The 15,971-nt window shown below is 38.1% G+C and overlaps 1 protein-coding gene across 1 annotated transcript in view; it reads left to right on the forward strand.

The window, feature by feature from the left end:
- slc27a6 (solute carrier family 27 member 6) overlaps positions 1-15,971 on the forward strand; it is a 36,547-nt gene that overhangs the window by 6,559 nt on the left and 14,017 nt on the right. The window contains exons 2-5 of the mRNA XM_059357375.1: positions 2,784-2,993; positions 5,449-5,607; positions 11,418-11,542; positions 14,622-14,816. Of these exons, the coding sequence (XP_059213358.1) occupies positions 2,784-2,993; positions 5,449-5,607; positions 11,418-11,542; positions 14,622-14,816 (689 nt within the window). The remainder of the gene's footprint in view (positions 1-2,783; positions 2,994-5,448; positions 5,608-11,417; positions 11,543-14,621; positions 14,817-15,971) is intronic.

A 15,971-nucleotide genomic window follows, 5' to 3' on the forward strand; every position in this document is an offset into this window, starting at 1 on the left:
GAACAGATCACCCAAACATTTATTTTCATACCAATGTTCATACCTCCACCTACTGTAGGTAATAGAATAGATCAGTTGTCCTTATTATAACAGTTAACACTATTAGCAGTATTCATTTAGGGCAGAATGTGTGGAAGAATTGTAACACAAAAAAAGAAAGGACGAGGTTAAAAAGAAGGAGCCACTGAGATGTTCAATGTAATATTAACTTCTTAGAAATGCACAGAAATTTCTGCTCATTATCCTGCTGCGTTATAGTGAACGATATAGGAAAATAAAATATTGAGATAACTTAAAGCCTCGTTGTCGACATGTTGTTATGCGTTGTTGGTTCATTTTTTACACCGTGGTCATTGATTCTCCTCCCGTCACTTCACACAGCAGTTATGGAGCAAGACACAGGAACTTCACTTTCAGTTTATATATTCATGGACAAACTGAAAGCTACACTGTACATTTAACAACATGGTACAACTTTACTGCTAACATTTTCTTTGCTCCAATGGCCAACACCTGGCACAGAGGTTAAATGCCCTATCTTCCACGTGTTGTTAATGTTAATCTTAACAATAATAAAAATAAAAAAGGTCAAGGTCACGTTTATTTCTAGAGCACCTTATATACAACCAAGGTTGACCAAAGTGCTTTACATAACTGAATAACCACAAAAAATCCAATCCAATACAAGATACATAATTGAATAACAATAAACTCACAAATAAAAAAGACAATTTCATCTAATAATATATGAGATGAGATGTACAATACAACACACAGAAACAACTTTCTTCTCACGCAGGTTCGAAATCCTTGGATAAGAAATGAGTCTTAACAGAAGATTTAAAATTGTCCAAAGTCTTTGACGACCGGATATGCAGCGGTAAACTGTTCCACAGCTTCGGGGCAGCCACTGCAAAAGAGCGATCGCCTTTTGTTTTTAGCATTTAGGCTCATCCAGGTAGGACTCATTTGCAGACCTCAGAGCTCTGGTCGGTCTGTGAACCTGTATGAGTTCAGTCAAATACGCTGGAGCCAATCCGTTTAAAATTTGAAAAACAAACATCAGGATCTTAAAATCTATTCTGAAATGGACAGGAAGAGTGTAGAGAGGCCAGAACTGGGGTTATGTGTTCACGTTTCTTTTTGCCTGTTAAAAGACACGCTGCAGCATTCTGTACATCATTTTTGTATCCGCCCAATGATTCAGACGGCTCACCATGTATTAGTTGCTTCCTGGCCTGTGCTGCACCCTTCCATCTGTTGTTTGTGATGCAAACCAACGAACAAACTGAACCATAAAACATGACCTCATTCGTGATAAATATGATAAATATGCGGATTGCACATGAACCTGGTCTCAACCGTTTTCACATGGTCCTACTAGAGCATCAAAGCTTGTGTGCATGTGCAGCCCACAATGTGTTTCCAACCACCTGCTTGGTTAGATTGTGTAACAGTAAAAAATTGCAGCTATTGCAATTTAAAATGGCCTTTTCTTACATTGTGATATTGATATAGAATTTGATAAGTCATTCAGCTGAGGACAAGTGTTGTGATGTAAAATAGTTCTTATGTGACTTCAGACCTTACAGTAGACATTGATGACATCACTTGGGAAAGTTTATCATTTCATTGATAAAGAAAACGGCTCCATTCTGGAAATATCCAGTCACAACTTAGCCTGGGTATACCCAGACTGCCTTGCGTGCTCGATTTAATTTCGAACTGCGAAAGGGTCTGGAAACCAGGGAGGTTTCTTAGCCCTGTTTTAGGGATCCAATCACAGAACGGGGAGGGACGGCAAGACGATGACGCGTACTACTCGGCACTTGGAAGCTTGTAGTTTTCTAGTTTTCTTACGGATCCAACATGGCTGCTGCAGACGCGAAACTCTCTTTAGCTGTAGATGGTGTTTTAAATAGTTTAGAGCGAAAGTTGAAAGGCGAAAGGTCTCTCGGCAGCTCCGCTGTCCCCCGGCTCGTAGCGAGATCACCGGTAGCGCCGAGCCGCCGAGACCGCCGGTCACTGCCGGTGATCTGGCTCCGAGCCGGGGGACAGCGGAGCCCCCAGAGACCCGCAGCAGCTTGTTTATTGCCCATAAAATCAGTGGATGTGTGTGGCAGAATGACATGAGGGGGAATAAGGCGTGAAAATAAATAATCTTGCAGAAAGCGAGAACTGGAGAAGCAAAGCAGCAGCAACACTCTCTCACAGACACACACACAACAAACATCCATTTCTGTCGCTCTACTACGTCATCTGGTATAACTGATCTGATTGGCTAAGAGCTACCTACAGACGCTTTGATAGACATTCTAAGCGCCCAATAAACGGCTCTGGAGGATCATAAACCACACCTCCTCTACGGAGAAATCCATTGCTCGTTGCCAGACTAGACCTCATTTGAGAATAGTCTGGTGTTAGCCAGGCTAGAAATATCCAGTCACAACTAGTACTAGTTGCACAATCTAATTTGAAGAGATTTTTTTTAATGTTACATCAGATTTCACCTCCTAGTGGTTGGCACTGTCACCTCACAGCAAGAGGGTTCTCTCTGTGTCCTCCAGCTTCCTCCTGCAGTCCAAAGACATGCAGCTTTGGTTTAATAGTGACTCTGAATTGCCCATAGAAGTGAATGAGAGTGTGAATGGTTGCCTGTCTCTATGTGTCAGCCCTGTGATACCTGTCCAGGGTTCAGATAAGCGGTTAAGGATAATAAATGAATGAATGCATGAATTTTCCCTGTAAAAGAATATTAAGTGTGTCTCTTCCACATCTTCCAGATTTAATGGATTGTCTGGAAGGCATCCTGCCCAGCCTGCTCAACGACAACATCCAGGTGTGGGCCATGAAGAGCCAGAGTGAGCACACACAGGTGCACACACTCCTGGATAAGGTTGATGCTGCCTCTGAGCAGCCTGTAGCAGCAGAGCTACGGGCCACCACCTCCCTCAAATCCCCCACCCTCTACATCTTCACCTCTGGAACAACAGGTGAGAGGTATTTCTACAGTGAGGATTTAACCCATAAAAACCCATGGTGACACCGGTGTAACAAACACTTTAAATCTTCTATAATCTCCCACATTCAGCTTTATGCTTCACCTTAACTCATTAAATCCCTAAGGTGTGGTGTGGTGGTCATGTGACTTTGACAAGAAGCGACTTCTACAACATGTGGCTGTGACTGGAAACAGAATTGTAAAAAAGTAGCTAATTTCTAAAAGCTTATTTTTTGTGACGAGGCTATGTTTAAACCCATTTAACAATGCTAATCCGTTAATAAGGAACTGAACAAATTAAAGTCACAATTTTGATATATGTTATGGAGATGCAAACAAAAAGGCAAATTTCTGTTTCTGTAAGCAGAAAATGTGTATTTTTTTTATTATTTTAAAATAAGAAATATCATAAACATAAATACAATAAACTCCCAATGTATCATATATGTTACATCACAGATCTTTGACATTTAGGGGTAGTATTTTTTTTTTAAACATCATAAATGTGTTCTATGTGGTCCACCTGGTCTGTGGTATATCCCCCATAGTTTTCCTTTAAGGATAACTGGGTCTGGGTTCTTATGGGTTAAATCATACTGATAATCAGTGTTGGGAGGGTTAGTTTTGAAAAATGTATTCCCCTGTAGATTACTGATTACATGTCCTAAAATTTAATCTGTAATGCATTCCCTTGAATTACTCCAGTAAAGCAATGTATTCTGAATACTTTTGGATTACTTTTAGCTTACTTAAAAATTGTCCAGCTGAGCGTGTTTATCTGGGACATTGAATTAATTTAACACTTGCTTTTAGAGAACGATCTCATTAGTGTCTTCAGAGAAAAAGTTATGCAAGCACAGAAAAAAAACAAATGTGGTATGTTTTGTCCGGCAACTGATACAATTTTCAGGAAAAATGGCATCCAAGAATTAAGAGTCTGCAATTTCCTTTTAACTTAAGTAATTTTCACAGCTCAAAAATTAGGAAAATTGAAGTGCAACTTGCCTGCGTAAAATGAAGCAAAAACATGCTTTAAATTTGCACAAAATATAAATTGTACATTTTGATCTGCTCAAGCTCACAATTGGTGATGTGATGAAAAAAGTATGGGCTATTAATCATTTCATATATATATACATTACTGGTCAAAAGTTTTAGAACACACCAACTTTTCCAGAATTTAATTGAAAATGATGCAGTTTAATGTCTCAGTGTACTCTCAAATTAATGCACATTTGCAACATTTAAAATTCTTTATTGAGCATGATAGTGTTTTGAAAGTAAAAAAAAAGATTCAAAATCACATTTTATGTTGGACTAAAGGACTAAAAAAAGACACAAAATGACAAAAAAGACACCAAAAGACACAAAATGACTAAAAAAAAGACACAAAATGACCAAAAAAAGACACAAAATGACTTACAAAGACATGAAAAGAATTAAAAAATGGACAAAATAGCCCAAGACTCCATAGAGTTAAGTTGTTAACCCATTTCTTGTTCCCTGAAAAAGGCCTACTTGTATAATTCTGAAATGTACATTATTTTTCAGTTTTGGTTAAGCTTACCTTTTTTTATTTACCTCTGGCAGTTCACCACTTACCTTTGTACCCTTTCAAGCTGTTCATTTGACTTGAACTGCTTGAATTTCAATAACAAACTGGAAAAATTGGGGTGTTCTAAAACTTTTGACCGGTAGTATATATATACAGGCTAACCCAGCAATAAAACCCTGGACCAGAAGGTGTTTTTTGGGAGACTCTTGAGAAACACAGCATGTCACTCAGAGAGAGAGAAGCACACTGTAAACAGCTGATTCTATGTGTTTCTCTCCAGTTGATTTCGAGCAATTATTGTAAACCAGCTCAAAACTTCACTATATCAGCCACTGTATGTGTAATATGTGGAGTTTCCCCTCCTTAAATCAATATTGCTATCAATCTGGTTCGACACAGATATAAGATTTGTTTTAAGGTTTTCATCAATATCTTGGGATATAGAAGGCATTTATTTTCATGAAAACCCCTCTGAATTTACCGTGAGATCTGGCTTTGCAGAAAGACACTAAAAGCTTGTTTTCACGGGACATCATCCGTATTTCAGAACAGAAATCTTTTGACTTCTGCTAAAACCATACCATCACATGCACGTCACTGTGAGCTAAAGAGTGATGCCGCAGACCAGAGGGCAGGGTGGTTTAGTGTCATTGGCAGGAGTGAAAGGATAACTGTTCATTATTGCATTTCTCTCATTATCATGATTGCAGCCAGAAACCTTTCCGGGCCTCAAAACTACTGTAATATTGGTAGAAATACATTTTGTTGCATTGTCATGAAGGTAGCACAAGCCTATGGACTCCCTCTACGATTTAAAAGGGAAGCAATGCAGTTAAAATAGACAGGAAGTATGTAATGCTGTATGCTTTTCTTCTCATTATCATTACCACAGGCCTCCCTAAGGCTGCAGTGATCACTCAGCTCCAGAGCCTGAAGGGAGCAGCAGGGTTTTGGGTGTTTGGAGGAACTGAAGATGATGTCATCTACGTCCCTCTGCCTCTCTACCACAGCGCAGCGTCCATCATCGGTATAGGAGGAACCATAGAGCTGGGTAGGTCTCACAATGTGTTTACATGACTAGTTCTGTTGCATTCACTATCAGGGCTTGACATTACACACATCCACCCAAGAATGTGGTGAGAATGGGTGGAAATTGATTAACAGGTTTGACGGTCTGATCCAGTGAACGAACATGAACTAGTTTGATTTTATGCCATGTGTATTTTCAATTCAGTTTTTATTTATATGGCCCAGAACCACAAATCACAGATTGGCCTCAAAGGACTTTGCAGACTCTGCAGTATTAAACAGTGTAGAAACATTTTGGATGAAAACTTCCACTTCTCTTCAGCTGGCGGACAATACCTTGATACATTTGGGAATTCATTCATTTTCCCCTCAGTGATGGCAAGCAGTCCAGGCCCTGAGGCAGCAAAACAGCCCCAAGTCATGATGCTCCCTCCATCATACTTCCCTGTTGGGATGATGTTGTCATGTTGGGACGCGGCCCCCTTCTTAGGCCATATGTAGTGCTGTGTGTTGTGGAGAGTCAAGGTGCTCTTTGTCAAACTTCAGTCGTGGACACCAATTTTTTTTTGCATATTGATAGCCTAATAGCATCGTTGCCTAAGTAGTATTTGAATATTTTCATAAAACAAGAAAAAACTACATTTTTAGCAAACACATTGGTATTTTCTTTTTTGATATTGTAACAGTAAGTTACTAATAACTTTTTACGTTACTAAATAAGGCAATTATGCTATTAGGCTAACGATATGGAAGACTCATGGACAGAGATGTTAACCAGTTCCAATGATTCCTTCAAGTCTTTACTTGTTACCCTAGGGGTCTTTTTTTTTTTACCTCACTGGTCAAAATGACTGGGTGCCCACTTCTAGGGAGAGAAGCCACAGCATTAAATCATCTCTATTTGTGGACCATTTGTCTAACTGTTGACTGGTGAACACCTAAAGTCTTTGAGATTACTTTGTAACCCCTTCCAGTCTGATGCATATCAACAATTCTTGATCTGGTCTTTGGAGATCTCTATTTTTACAAGGTAATTCCTGACTCCAATTAGCTCTTAATGCAGTCATTAGCCAAAGGGTTCACTTACTTTTTCCACACACATGAATGTTTCATGGATGTGTTCAATAAAGACATGAAATATTATAACTTTTTGTGTAGTATTAGGTTAAGCACATTGTGTGTTTCTATACTTGGGACTTGGATGCAGGTCAGATCACATTTTATGACAAATTAACGCAGAAATCTAGCTAATCTCAAATGTTGACATACTTTTTCTTGCCACTGCATACACAATGTTGAAGCAAACGACAAAATATGGGAACAGAGAGTAATAATGAAACATTTCATTGATTTAGATCTACTGTATAGGCTTTATGAAACTGTAGTAGAAGGACACAAACAATAGAAAAGTTCTAGAGCAAGAAAGATCTTCTCATCCTTTGCACCTTGACGGATTTAAACTGATGTAGAAGGGCCTTGCAGAGAGCAGATGTCCACTGAGGACCAGCTTTAGAGCCCGACTCACCCACTACAGGGAGTTTGTCCCGCCCCCACCTGCAAACATCCTAACCATGCATCCACGCCCAGCCCTGTACAGCAGAGCTTCAGATTAATTCTTTATTGTCTTTCAAAGTCTGTACACAGTCAAACCAGTACATGAAAAATGATGAATACTTTCTGTATCTGCCCGAAGATTCAGATCCATTTCAAAATGTAATGGGTTCTCCTTGGCCCACGCTACATCCGTCTATCAGGTTTTATGAACATAGGGTCAGTAGTTTTTCTGTAATACTACAGACAGACAGACAGACAGACAGACAGCATTAGGCTATTCTGTAACTTGTCCAAGGTATGATTATCTAAAGCAGCTATTCTCAGCCTTGGGGTCGGGACAGGTGTATACCTGGTCTGGCAGTGACAGAAGAGCTAGTCTCACGTGTCTAAATACATTTCAACATCTGAACCAGTGAAGATAATGGCCTCACCAAGGTTTGTCAACACAACCTTCCAGGATTGGACAATCTGTACCACGGGAACTTTGGCAGCAGTTGGAACAAATGCAACAGCCTTGGATTCATCAAAAACAAAGCCGACTGCAGTTTGTTTTCTGTAACGTTACCAGTTTCTACCATACTTTAATGTTACCAGCAAACTCATTTGAAGGTTCATTCAGTGGCCAACTCTATGAAGAGGGGGGACACAGCAACAATAATATTCTCCATAATAGTCTCCAGTGTCCACTGACTCTAAAGCGTCTAATTAAGGCGCTAGTTGAAGTGAATCAGCAGGTCCTCAAAGGGCTCACATTGTTTGGCTGTTACACTCAGCTCACTGGACACTGGACACTGTGCTCTGTGGACACTGTGGACACTTTGGACCTTGTGCTCTGGGGACCCTGTCTGCAGTTCTAAATACCAGTTTGCCAAGAGAATTCAGCTTATATGATGGTAACAGCATATAATGAGAACCCCTCTTTAGATCAGTAGTTCTCAACCTTTTTGAGTCGCGGCCCCCAATTTAACATGCATGTTGTCCTCGACCCCCGCTCACTGAACAGAATCTCACACGCACAGTTCGGATCACCCAAAAAAGAAACAAAATGACCAAAAAAAAAGGAAACAAAATGAGCAAAAAAGACACAAAATGAGCAAAAAAGACACAAAATGAGCAAAAAAGGAAACAAAGTGACCAAAAAAAGACACAAAATGACCAAAAAAGACACAAAATGACCAAAAAAGACACAAAATGAGCAAAAAAGGAAACAAAGTGACCAAAAAAAGACACAAAATGACCAAAAAAGACATAAAATGACCAAAAAAGACAAAAAATTAGCAAAAAAGGAAACAAAGTGACCAAAAAAGACACAAATTGATCAAAAAAAGACACAAAATGGCCTAATAAAGACACAAAATGACAACAAAAAAAAACACAAAATGACCAAAAAGAGACATTAAGTGACCAAAAACACATTAACACATGAACACTTTAACACAGTGGAGACGAAGCTGACTTCCAAAATGATTTGGCGACCCCCAGAAATCATTTCGCGACCCCAACTGGGGTTACAAAGTCATCTCCAAGACTTAGGGCAGCACTAATCTAGACCTGCATATATAGACGTGTCCAGTTTAGTAGATGTTTAGTTTTGATTATAATGACCCTCATTATAATTGGTCAAACTTTGACACTTTCTAGTTTCATATGATAAAGTGCCCTTTTGTACAAAACAATGGCTGGGCATGTTGTCCCCACTCTTACATTAAAGGTTCTCTACCAAAGATATGTACTTTAGTAGAGGAAATACAAGTTAGTCAATCAGTTAACTAACAATTTAGCTCACAATTTTAGCCTCCAAATGCTCTTTTTTATTATTATTGTTGTTGTTAGTAGGGCTGGGCGATATGGCCCTAAAAGAATATCATGATATTTCAGGCTATTTTTGCGATAACAATATTCTTGACGATATCAGAAATACTTAAAATGATATAGAAAATATGTTTTTTTTGTCTGTATAAATAAATAAAAATCCAAAATGTAGTGTGAAGTGCAAATCTCAACAGTTGCCAAATACAAAAAAATTTACTCTTGACTCTTGAGTATGAGAAAATAATAAAAATAACCATTTAGGGGTTTCGGGGGCATATTTTAATGACATTTTGTAAAGAAGAATAAAGGTTCTTGTATGTTTTATTTAAGGCATCTTATTTTGACAGTCTTCTTGTAAGTTCTGTGGTGGATTCTGTTAACACACCGTGCTCTTATTTTGAAATGTGTTTAGCGAACAGAGAGTAAGTAGCTTTTTGTGATAAAACAACTTTAACCACGACATCAAGAAGTAGGAACGTTGCCAATATATAAAACTGCACTGGCCTTGATTTTTTCTTCTTTTTCTTTCACCTACATTACACAATTTTGTTGATAGAACACAGATTCCAGTCATGGAAGTCGAGAAAAAAAATATTTTCCTTTACTTTCACATTTTAGATTCTAGATGGAAACACATTGTGGGTTTGATCAGAAAGCTTTTCTTATCTTACTTAAACTTAACAACAGAGTTTGGAGAAATGTTTGGCTTATAGTTGATGTAACTAGTTGTAAGGTCGCTCCAATCTTTAATAAGAACCATGACAGTTTATACATTCTCAAATAAGTCCTGTCTTCAACAGCAGAGAAATGTTTAAACAAACAAAACAGATTAGGAGAGACTGACTGGGCTGGATATCCTGGAGGGACCGAGAGTTAGCTTACAATTTTAATTTAAATAATATTAGATGAGTAGGCTCAGTACAAATAATAAATATGAATGCGTTGTTGTTTTGCAATTTTTTTTTTCATGTACCTGTAGGATTCAATGACTTGCACCTGCTGTGCACCTTAAAATGCTATGAATGAATGAATGAAGCAGGTTAATGCCAATTAGACAATTAGTCAAAGTTGCATGCTAAGATACTAGTTAATGGTAATACGTTAATAGTATAAAAAACACCAGAGGGGACTGGTAAACCAAATTTCACCACTTGGACTTGGTGCTAATGCATCTCTAAGCTGGTTTGCTAATAAACAGAGTAAGCAGAAAGTGAAGCGCCACCACAGTCAGCAGGACAGGTGAGAGTTTAGTTTAAGTACAATTTCAAATGTCCCTTTATAATAAACGCAACACTTTTGTTTCCAGCAAGGAACTTCCCAGGTAGCCTTTCTTTACCTTTACCAGTCCATTACTGGAACCAGTGGATCTGCGGCTGGCAGAAATCTGTCTCACCAGTCGTGTTCTTTCCTTGCAGAGTCTCCTGCATGTTGCTCTATTCCAGACCTGGGCATTGGGCGGCCCGCGGGCCACATCCGGCCCGTTGGCTGTCCTTGTCCGGCCCGCGTGAGGTTACCCAGAAATTAGAAATCAATACAACCGCAGTGCTATTATTTTGAAGGCGATTTACGTACATCTGAGTTACCCGAGTTACCTCGCTACCTTGTCAAAAACACGTATTGCTTTTTGCATGAAGTTAATAAATTACTGGTTTACTGCATAACATACATGCTCTATATTGTTTTTGTGGTTTGAATGTATGTTTAGTAGCATTAATTTATTTATTTTAAATCGTAGCTCCATGAAAATAAAAATAAGACATTCCTTGGTCACCTTGTGAATCCACCATAAGAGCAATAACAAACATTAGCATTAGCACTAGAGCTAACAAGCACTTTTACTATAGTTAAGACAACAAATATAGCCACTATTAATATATATATCAGAAGAAAATAAACTTTAACAAACCTTGTGTCCTGTCAACTAGCCACTATAGAAGCCTTTTGATACTCGTTATTATTTACCGTTCGTTTTTCATTTAACCGTTCCACCTGTTATTTCCTGTCACTACCTTTCAAAATGAAAACATCCGTTTCACACTGGACGGCACCTTTTCAAAATAAAAGCATCACAACATTGTAAAACACCTATACAATATACAAACAAGCTATATAACACACAAAACACCAGTAGGAACCTTGCTAAAGGTAATTTACTCCACATTAACAGTCTTATCATAACATTTATTCTTATCAGTAGCAGCTCAAAACCAGATAATTTACTGTATTTTATAAAGCGATTAAATTAATACTGAGCAGAATTTAGTTCCGAGTTTTGGTCCGGCCCCTGCAACCTTTGTGGTGTTGGTCATGAGGCCCCTTGGGGAAATTAATTGCCCACCCCTGCTTTAGATGGTGAAAGCTGAGAGAAGAAGTTGCTATTCCTACATACACAGTATATATACTTTGTATTAAAATAAGAGAATATATTTAAGGACATTTATGATAACATTGTCTGTTCTGTCACAGGTGCGACCTGCATCTTGAAGAAGAAGTTCTCAGCCTCCCAGTTCTGGAATGACTGTAGAAAATATGACGTGACTGTTTTCCAGTATATTGGTGAACTCTGCAGGTACCTCTGCAACCAGCCCAAGGTAAATAATGTCCTGCTCATACTAACAGCTCCTAACATTTCTAGTTCTTTTGTGTTAAAATAGTATAAATACATTGTACATTATTGTATTACCATCCTCAATGAAGATATAGTGTGTTTAAAACTTCTGCTTTGCTATGAAACAAACTAAATCACTATGGTAGTTTCCCCACGATGTTGTGGCAACATGTCTTATTCGTCTCATTTTCAGCATGAATTTCTTTCTTTTTTTTTTTTTTATTAACATTTTTATTATTATACAACATAAGATAGACACAATACAACCACAAACAACCACAGTATAATAGATCAGACATAACAAACCACAACAAACACCACAAGACATGCATACATACACATACACTCATATACAAAATCAAATTACAAACACAAATGGGGGGGGGGGGGGGGCAGTACTGTACAATTGCAATTAATTGTTCTTTTCAAAATCATGTTCATTTCATAATCTTTTTCAAGTTAATTTACAATGGAAACAAGGTGATAATGTGACAGTAAGCGCCCACTGTCACATCAGCATCAGTTTCTATGTGATTGGAAAGAAGTGCTTCTATCCTGTCCAGTACTTTTCTTTTCTTTTCCTTTTAAATTATTTTATTTTCAAATCAAATCAAATTTCAAACTTTATTTATATAGCGCTTTTCATACATAAAAATGCAACACAAAGTGCTTTGCAAAAAATAAGAATAAAAACAGACAATAAAAATGACAAAACCCACCCCTCCCTCCCCCACATACACATCTGTGAGTATATAGTACAGGCCAAAAGTTTGGACACACCTTCTCATTCAATGCGTTTTTCTTTATTTTCATGACTATTTACATTGTAGATTCTCACTGAAGGCATCAAAACTATGAATGAGCACATATGGAATTATGTACTTAACAAAAAAAGTGTGAAATAACTGAAAACATGTCTTGTATTTTAGATTCCTCAAAGTAACCACCCTTTGCTTACTAGAATATAAGACATGTTTTCAGTTATTTCACACTTTTTTGTTAAGTACATAATTCCACATATGTTCATTAATAGTTTTGATGAATTTACAATGTAAATAGTCATGAAAATGAAGGAAACGCATTGAATGAGAAGGTGTGTCCAAACTTTTGGCCTGTACTGTACATACACAAACATGCACACAAACACACACTCAGACTCACACACACAGCACATATTGATTGATTTTGTGGCATTTCCTTGCTATTATACTGTATCAACATGACTTGCCATCATGCTATTCATATTTAACCTGTTATCCACACACCAGGTTGCAAAACCAGTCCAGATAGTCAATATTCATCAGCACTTAATGAATGAAAGCAGGTTCGAGTAGTGCCAGGAGGCAGACTACACAACGCTTTACGCTCGTTGCTACTTTTGAGCACAACTGTGGCGGAAAGACAAGCAGGGTCTTTGTTTTAATGTCTGCTAACGTCCTCCCATGGTGGACACGTAGACATGCACGCACACACAATGTGAGGGCCGAGCTCATCCATTCTTGAGGCCGGACTCAAAGTCCTCTTTGTCCCCTCTCCCTGTTATTTGGCTGTGTGGGTGGAAGGCTGCCCGTGACACTGATTGGCAAATCAATGTTCTGGACGCAGTTCTAAAGTACATAAGCAACGTTTACACAATGTCAATGTGCAGACAGGTATGATAACCAATTACCAAAACATGACAAACACCATAGAAGTCATCAGAGGACACAAACACACCGGACAAGGTTTGTAACTGTTGGTATAAACTTTTAGTCATCACATGCCAGTATACACTGCAAAAAAGCCAACTTGTATTTTTTGGCCAAGCCACATACGAAATCTGAGGTCAGTCTGACTTCGGTCAGCGAAACATGCCCTAGACACACACACACACACACACACACACACACACACACACACACACACACACACACAAAATGCATCTTGCATTAGAGATAGATATGCATCACAAAACAGTGTAATCAAGACAGCAATAAGACGAATGGAATAAAAAGTAACACCTTATTAGAGAGAGCCATTGGAATGTGCTCATTATTGTGTTTCCACTGATATGATTGAAGAAGCAGTGGGGAAATACATTATGCTACCTAGATTTACAGTACAGGCCAAAAGTTTGGACACACCTTCTTATTCAATGCGTTTCCTTTATTTTCATGACTATTGACATTGTAAATTCATCAAAACTATTAATGAACACATGTGGAATTATGTACTTAACAAAAAAGTGTGAAATAACTGAAAACATGTCTTATATTCTAGTAAGCAAAGGGTGGTTACTTTGAGGAATCTAAAATACAAGACATGTTTTCAGTTATTTCACACTTTTTTTGTTAAGTACATAATTCCATATGTGTTCATTCATAGTTTTGATGCCTTCAGTGAGAATCTACAATGTAAATAGTCATGAAAATAAAGAAAACGCATTGAATGAGAAGGTGTGTGTCCAAACTTTTGGCCTGTACTGTATATCAGAAGATTAACATCAGTTTTGTCTTTATGTACTGTTCAGAGAGAACTGTGGAAAGTGCTCGGTATTAAAACACACATGTGAGGAAGGGGAATTGGAAAACTATGGACAAAATGGTCACGGCCAGAGAATCAGCTATGAGAGTGTGCTTTAATGTTCAAGCTGGGCTGAATCAACTGGTTTCCAGGCTGGACAATGATTAGATTTGTAAAAAAACAAACAGAAAATCTTTTCTTGTTTCCTCATCAATTGAAAGGTGACAGAAGAAGTGCCCACTACTTTTTCACCACTATTTTATTGAGACAATTCAACCACAACTTAATTAATAAATTGACAAAGCCTCATTTCCATAAAGGGTTTTTTTGGGAACATAATAGACTGCATGTGCTGCAACAGATGTATTCATGCTATTTCTTTCTTTGTGACACACATAAACATTACACTGTGAGTTTGAAAGCTTATAACATAACTGGCTTTATGACAAGCTTTATGACAAAATGCATTTATTTGAATTCTACAGGTGATTGAGAAATGATCTGTTGTCACCTGTCCGATCTGTTTTGCTAATGACACCTCATCTTTCTTCCTGCGTCAGAAAGAGGAGGATAAAGTTCACAAGGTGCGTATGGGAGTGGGGAACGGGCTGCGGGCGGACGTCTGGCGGGATTTCCTCTGTCGCTTTGGAAACATTAAGATGTGCGAAGTGTACGGCTCCACGGAGGGAAACCTGTGTTTCCTGAACCACATCGGCAAGATTGGAACTGTCGGCCGCACCAACTTCTTCTACAAGGTGAGTGACTTAACCACAATCAACAAAATCAACTTTATTTATAGAGCCCTTTAAGACAGCGTTAGCTGATACAAAGTGCTGTACATGGCAGGACAGACCAACAATAAAAACAATAAAAACAAAGAACAAGCAAAAACAACTAAAACAAAGCAAGTCTCATGCTGGGTAAAACAAAAAACAGTAAATAAAAATGGGTTTTAAAATGAATCTAAATTTTAAAATTAATCTAAATTAAAAAAAAACCCCACAAAGAACAAATAAAAACAAAAAATAAAACAGAGCAAAGGCTCATGTTGAGTTAAAAGCCAGAGAATAAAAATGGGTTTAAAGATTTCTGGCCTGCCTGATGTGCAAAGGTTGGGAGCAGTGACACACACACACACACACACACACACCCACAAAGCGAAGATGCAATAAAGGCAGATAAAAGCTTTTTTAATAGAATATTGGACCTTGATGGAACAGCTACTATTACCTTAGGCAACCTTTTCAACCATGGCTCTGAAAATAACTTCTTTTTTTTCCAGTTTTTTTTTATGTCTGCCACTCTGCCACTTCTAAAAATCCATGTGCTAAATGAAGGAATAACGTAGAACATAGAACACAGAGAACATTCCATGGCTGGTAAATTCAAGTACTGTACTAAAAATGTTTGACATATTTAAGTACTTTCATTTTTTGTACTCTACTATAATTGTTTTAAAGTTTAGTGGCTACTACGTCACAGTTTCAGATTATTAATAAAAAGTATGTAATCCACAATTCAATTATTATGTATTACTACAGAATGGTGCAAATAGTGCCTGAAAGTGGCTCTTTTTGAGCAGGCTCATGGTCAGGTTAAAGATGGGCTGAAAAACTACACACAGCTGAGTAGCATATCCTCTGAGTCTCCTTAGTCTAATGAACTATCTTCTATCAGCAGTAGTGCTAGACACAAACTCACTAGGAGAGGTTTTGCAGTAATCCAGTAATCCACACACTCACAGCTTGAGGAAGCACACTGCTGTCGCCAGATGAATGACAACTCTGTTCGTCTCATCTTAACTGTCAGCTGGACAGTTTAATGCTGCCGTGCTCTCATTCTACACTGGTTACAGGAATAAGACCAGCAGCCGTGCTGGTTCTGGACAAACAATGCACTCTCTATTCTTT

This window comes from Centropristis striata, chromosome 19 (assembly GCF_030273125.1).
Source record: "Centropristis striata isolate RG_2023a ecotype Rhode Island chromosome 19, C.striata_1.0, whole genome shotgun sequence".
Taxonomy (NCBI): domain Eukaryota; kingdom Metazoa; phylum Chordata; class Actinopteri; order Perciformes; family Serranidae; genus Centropristis; species Centropristis striata.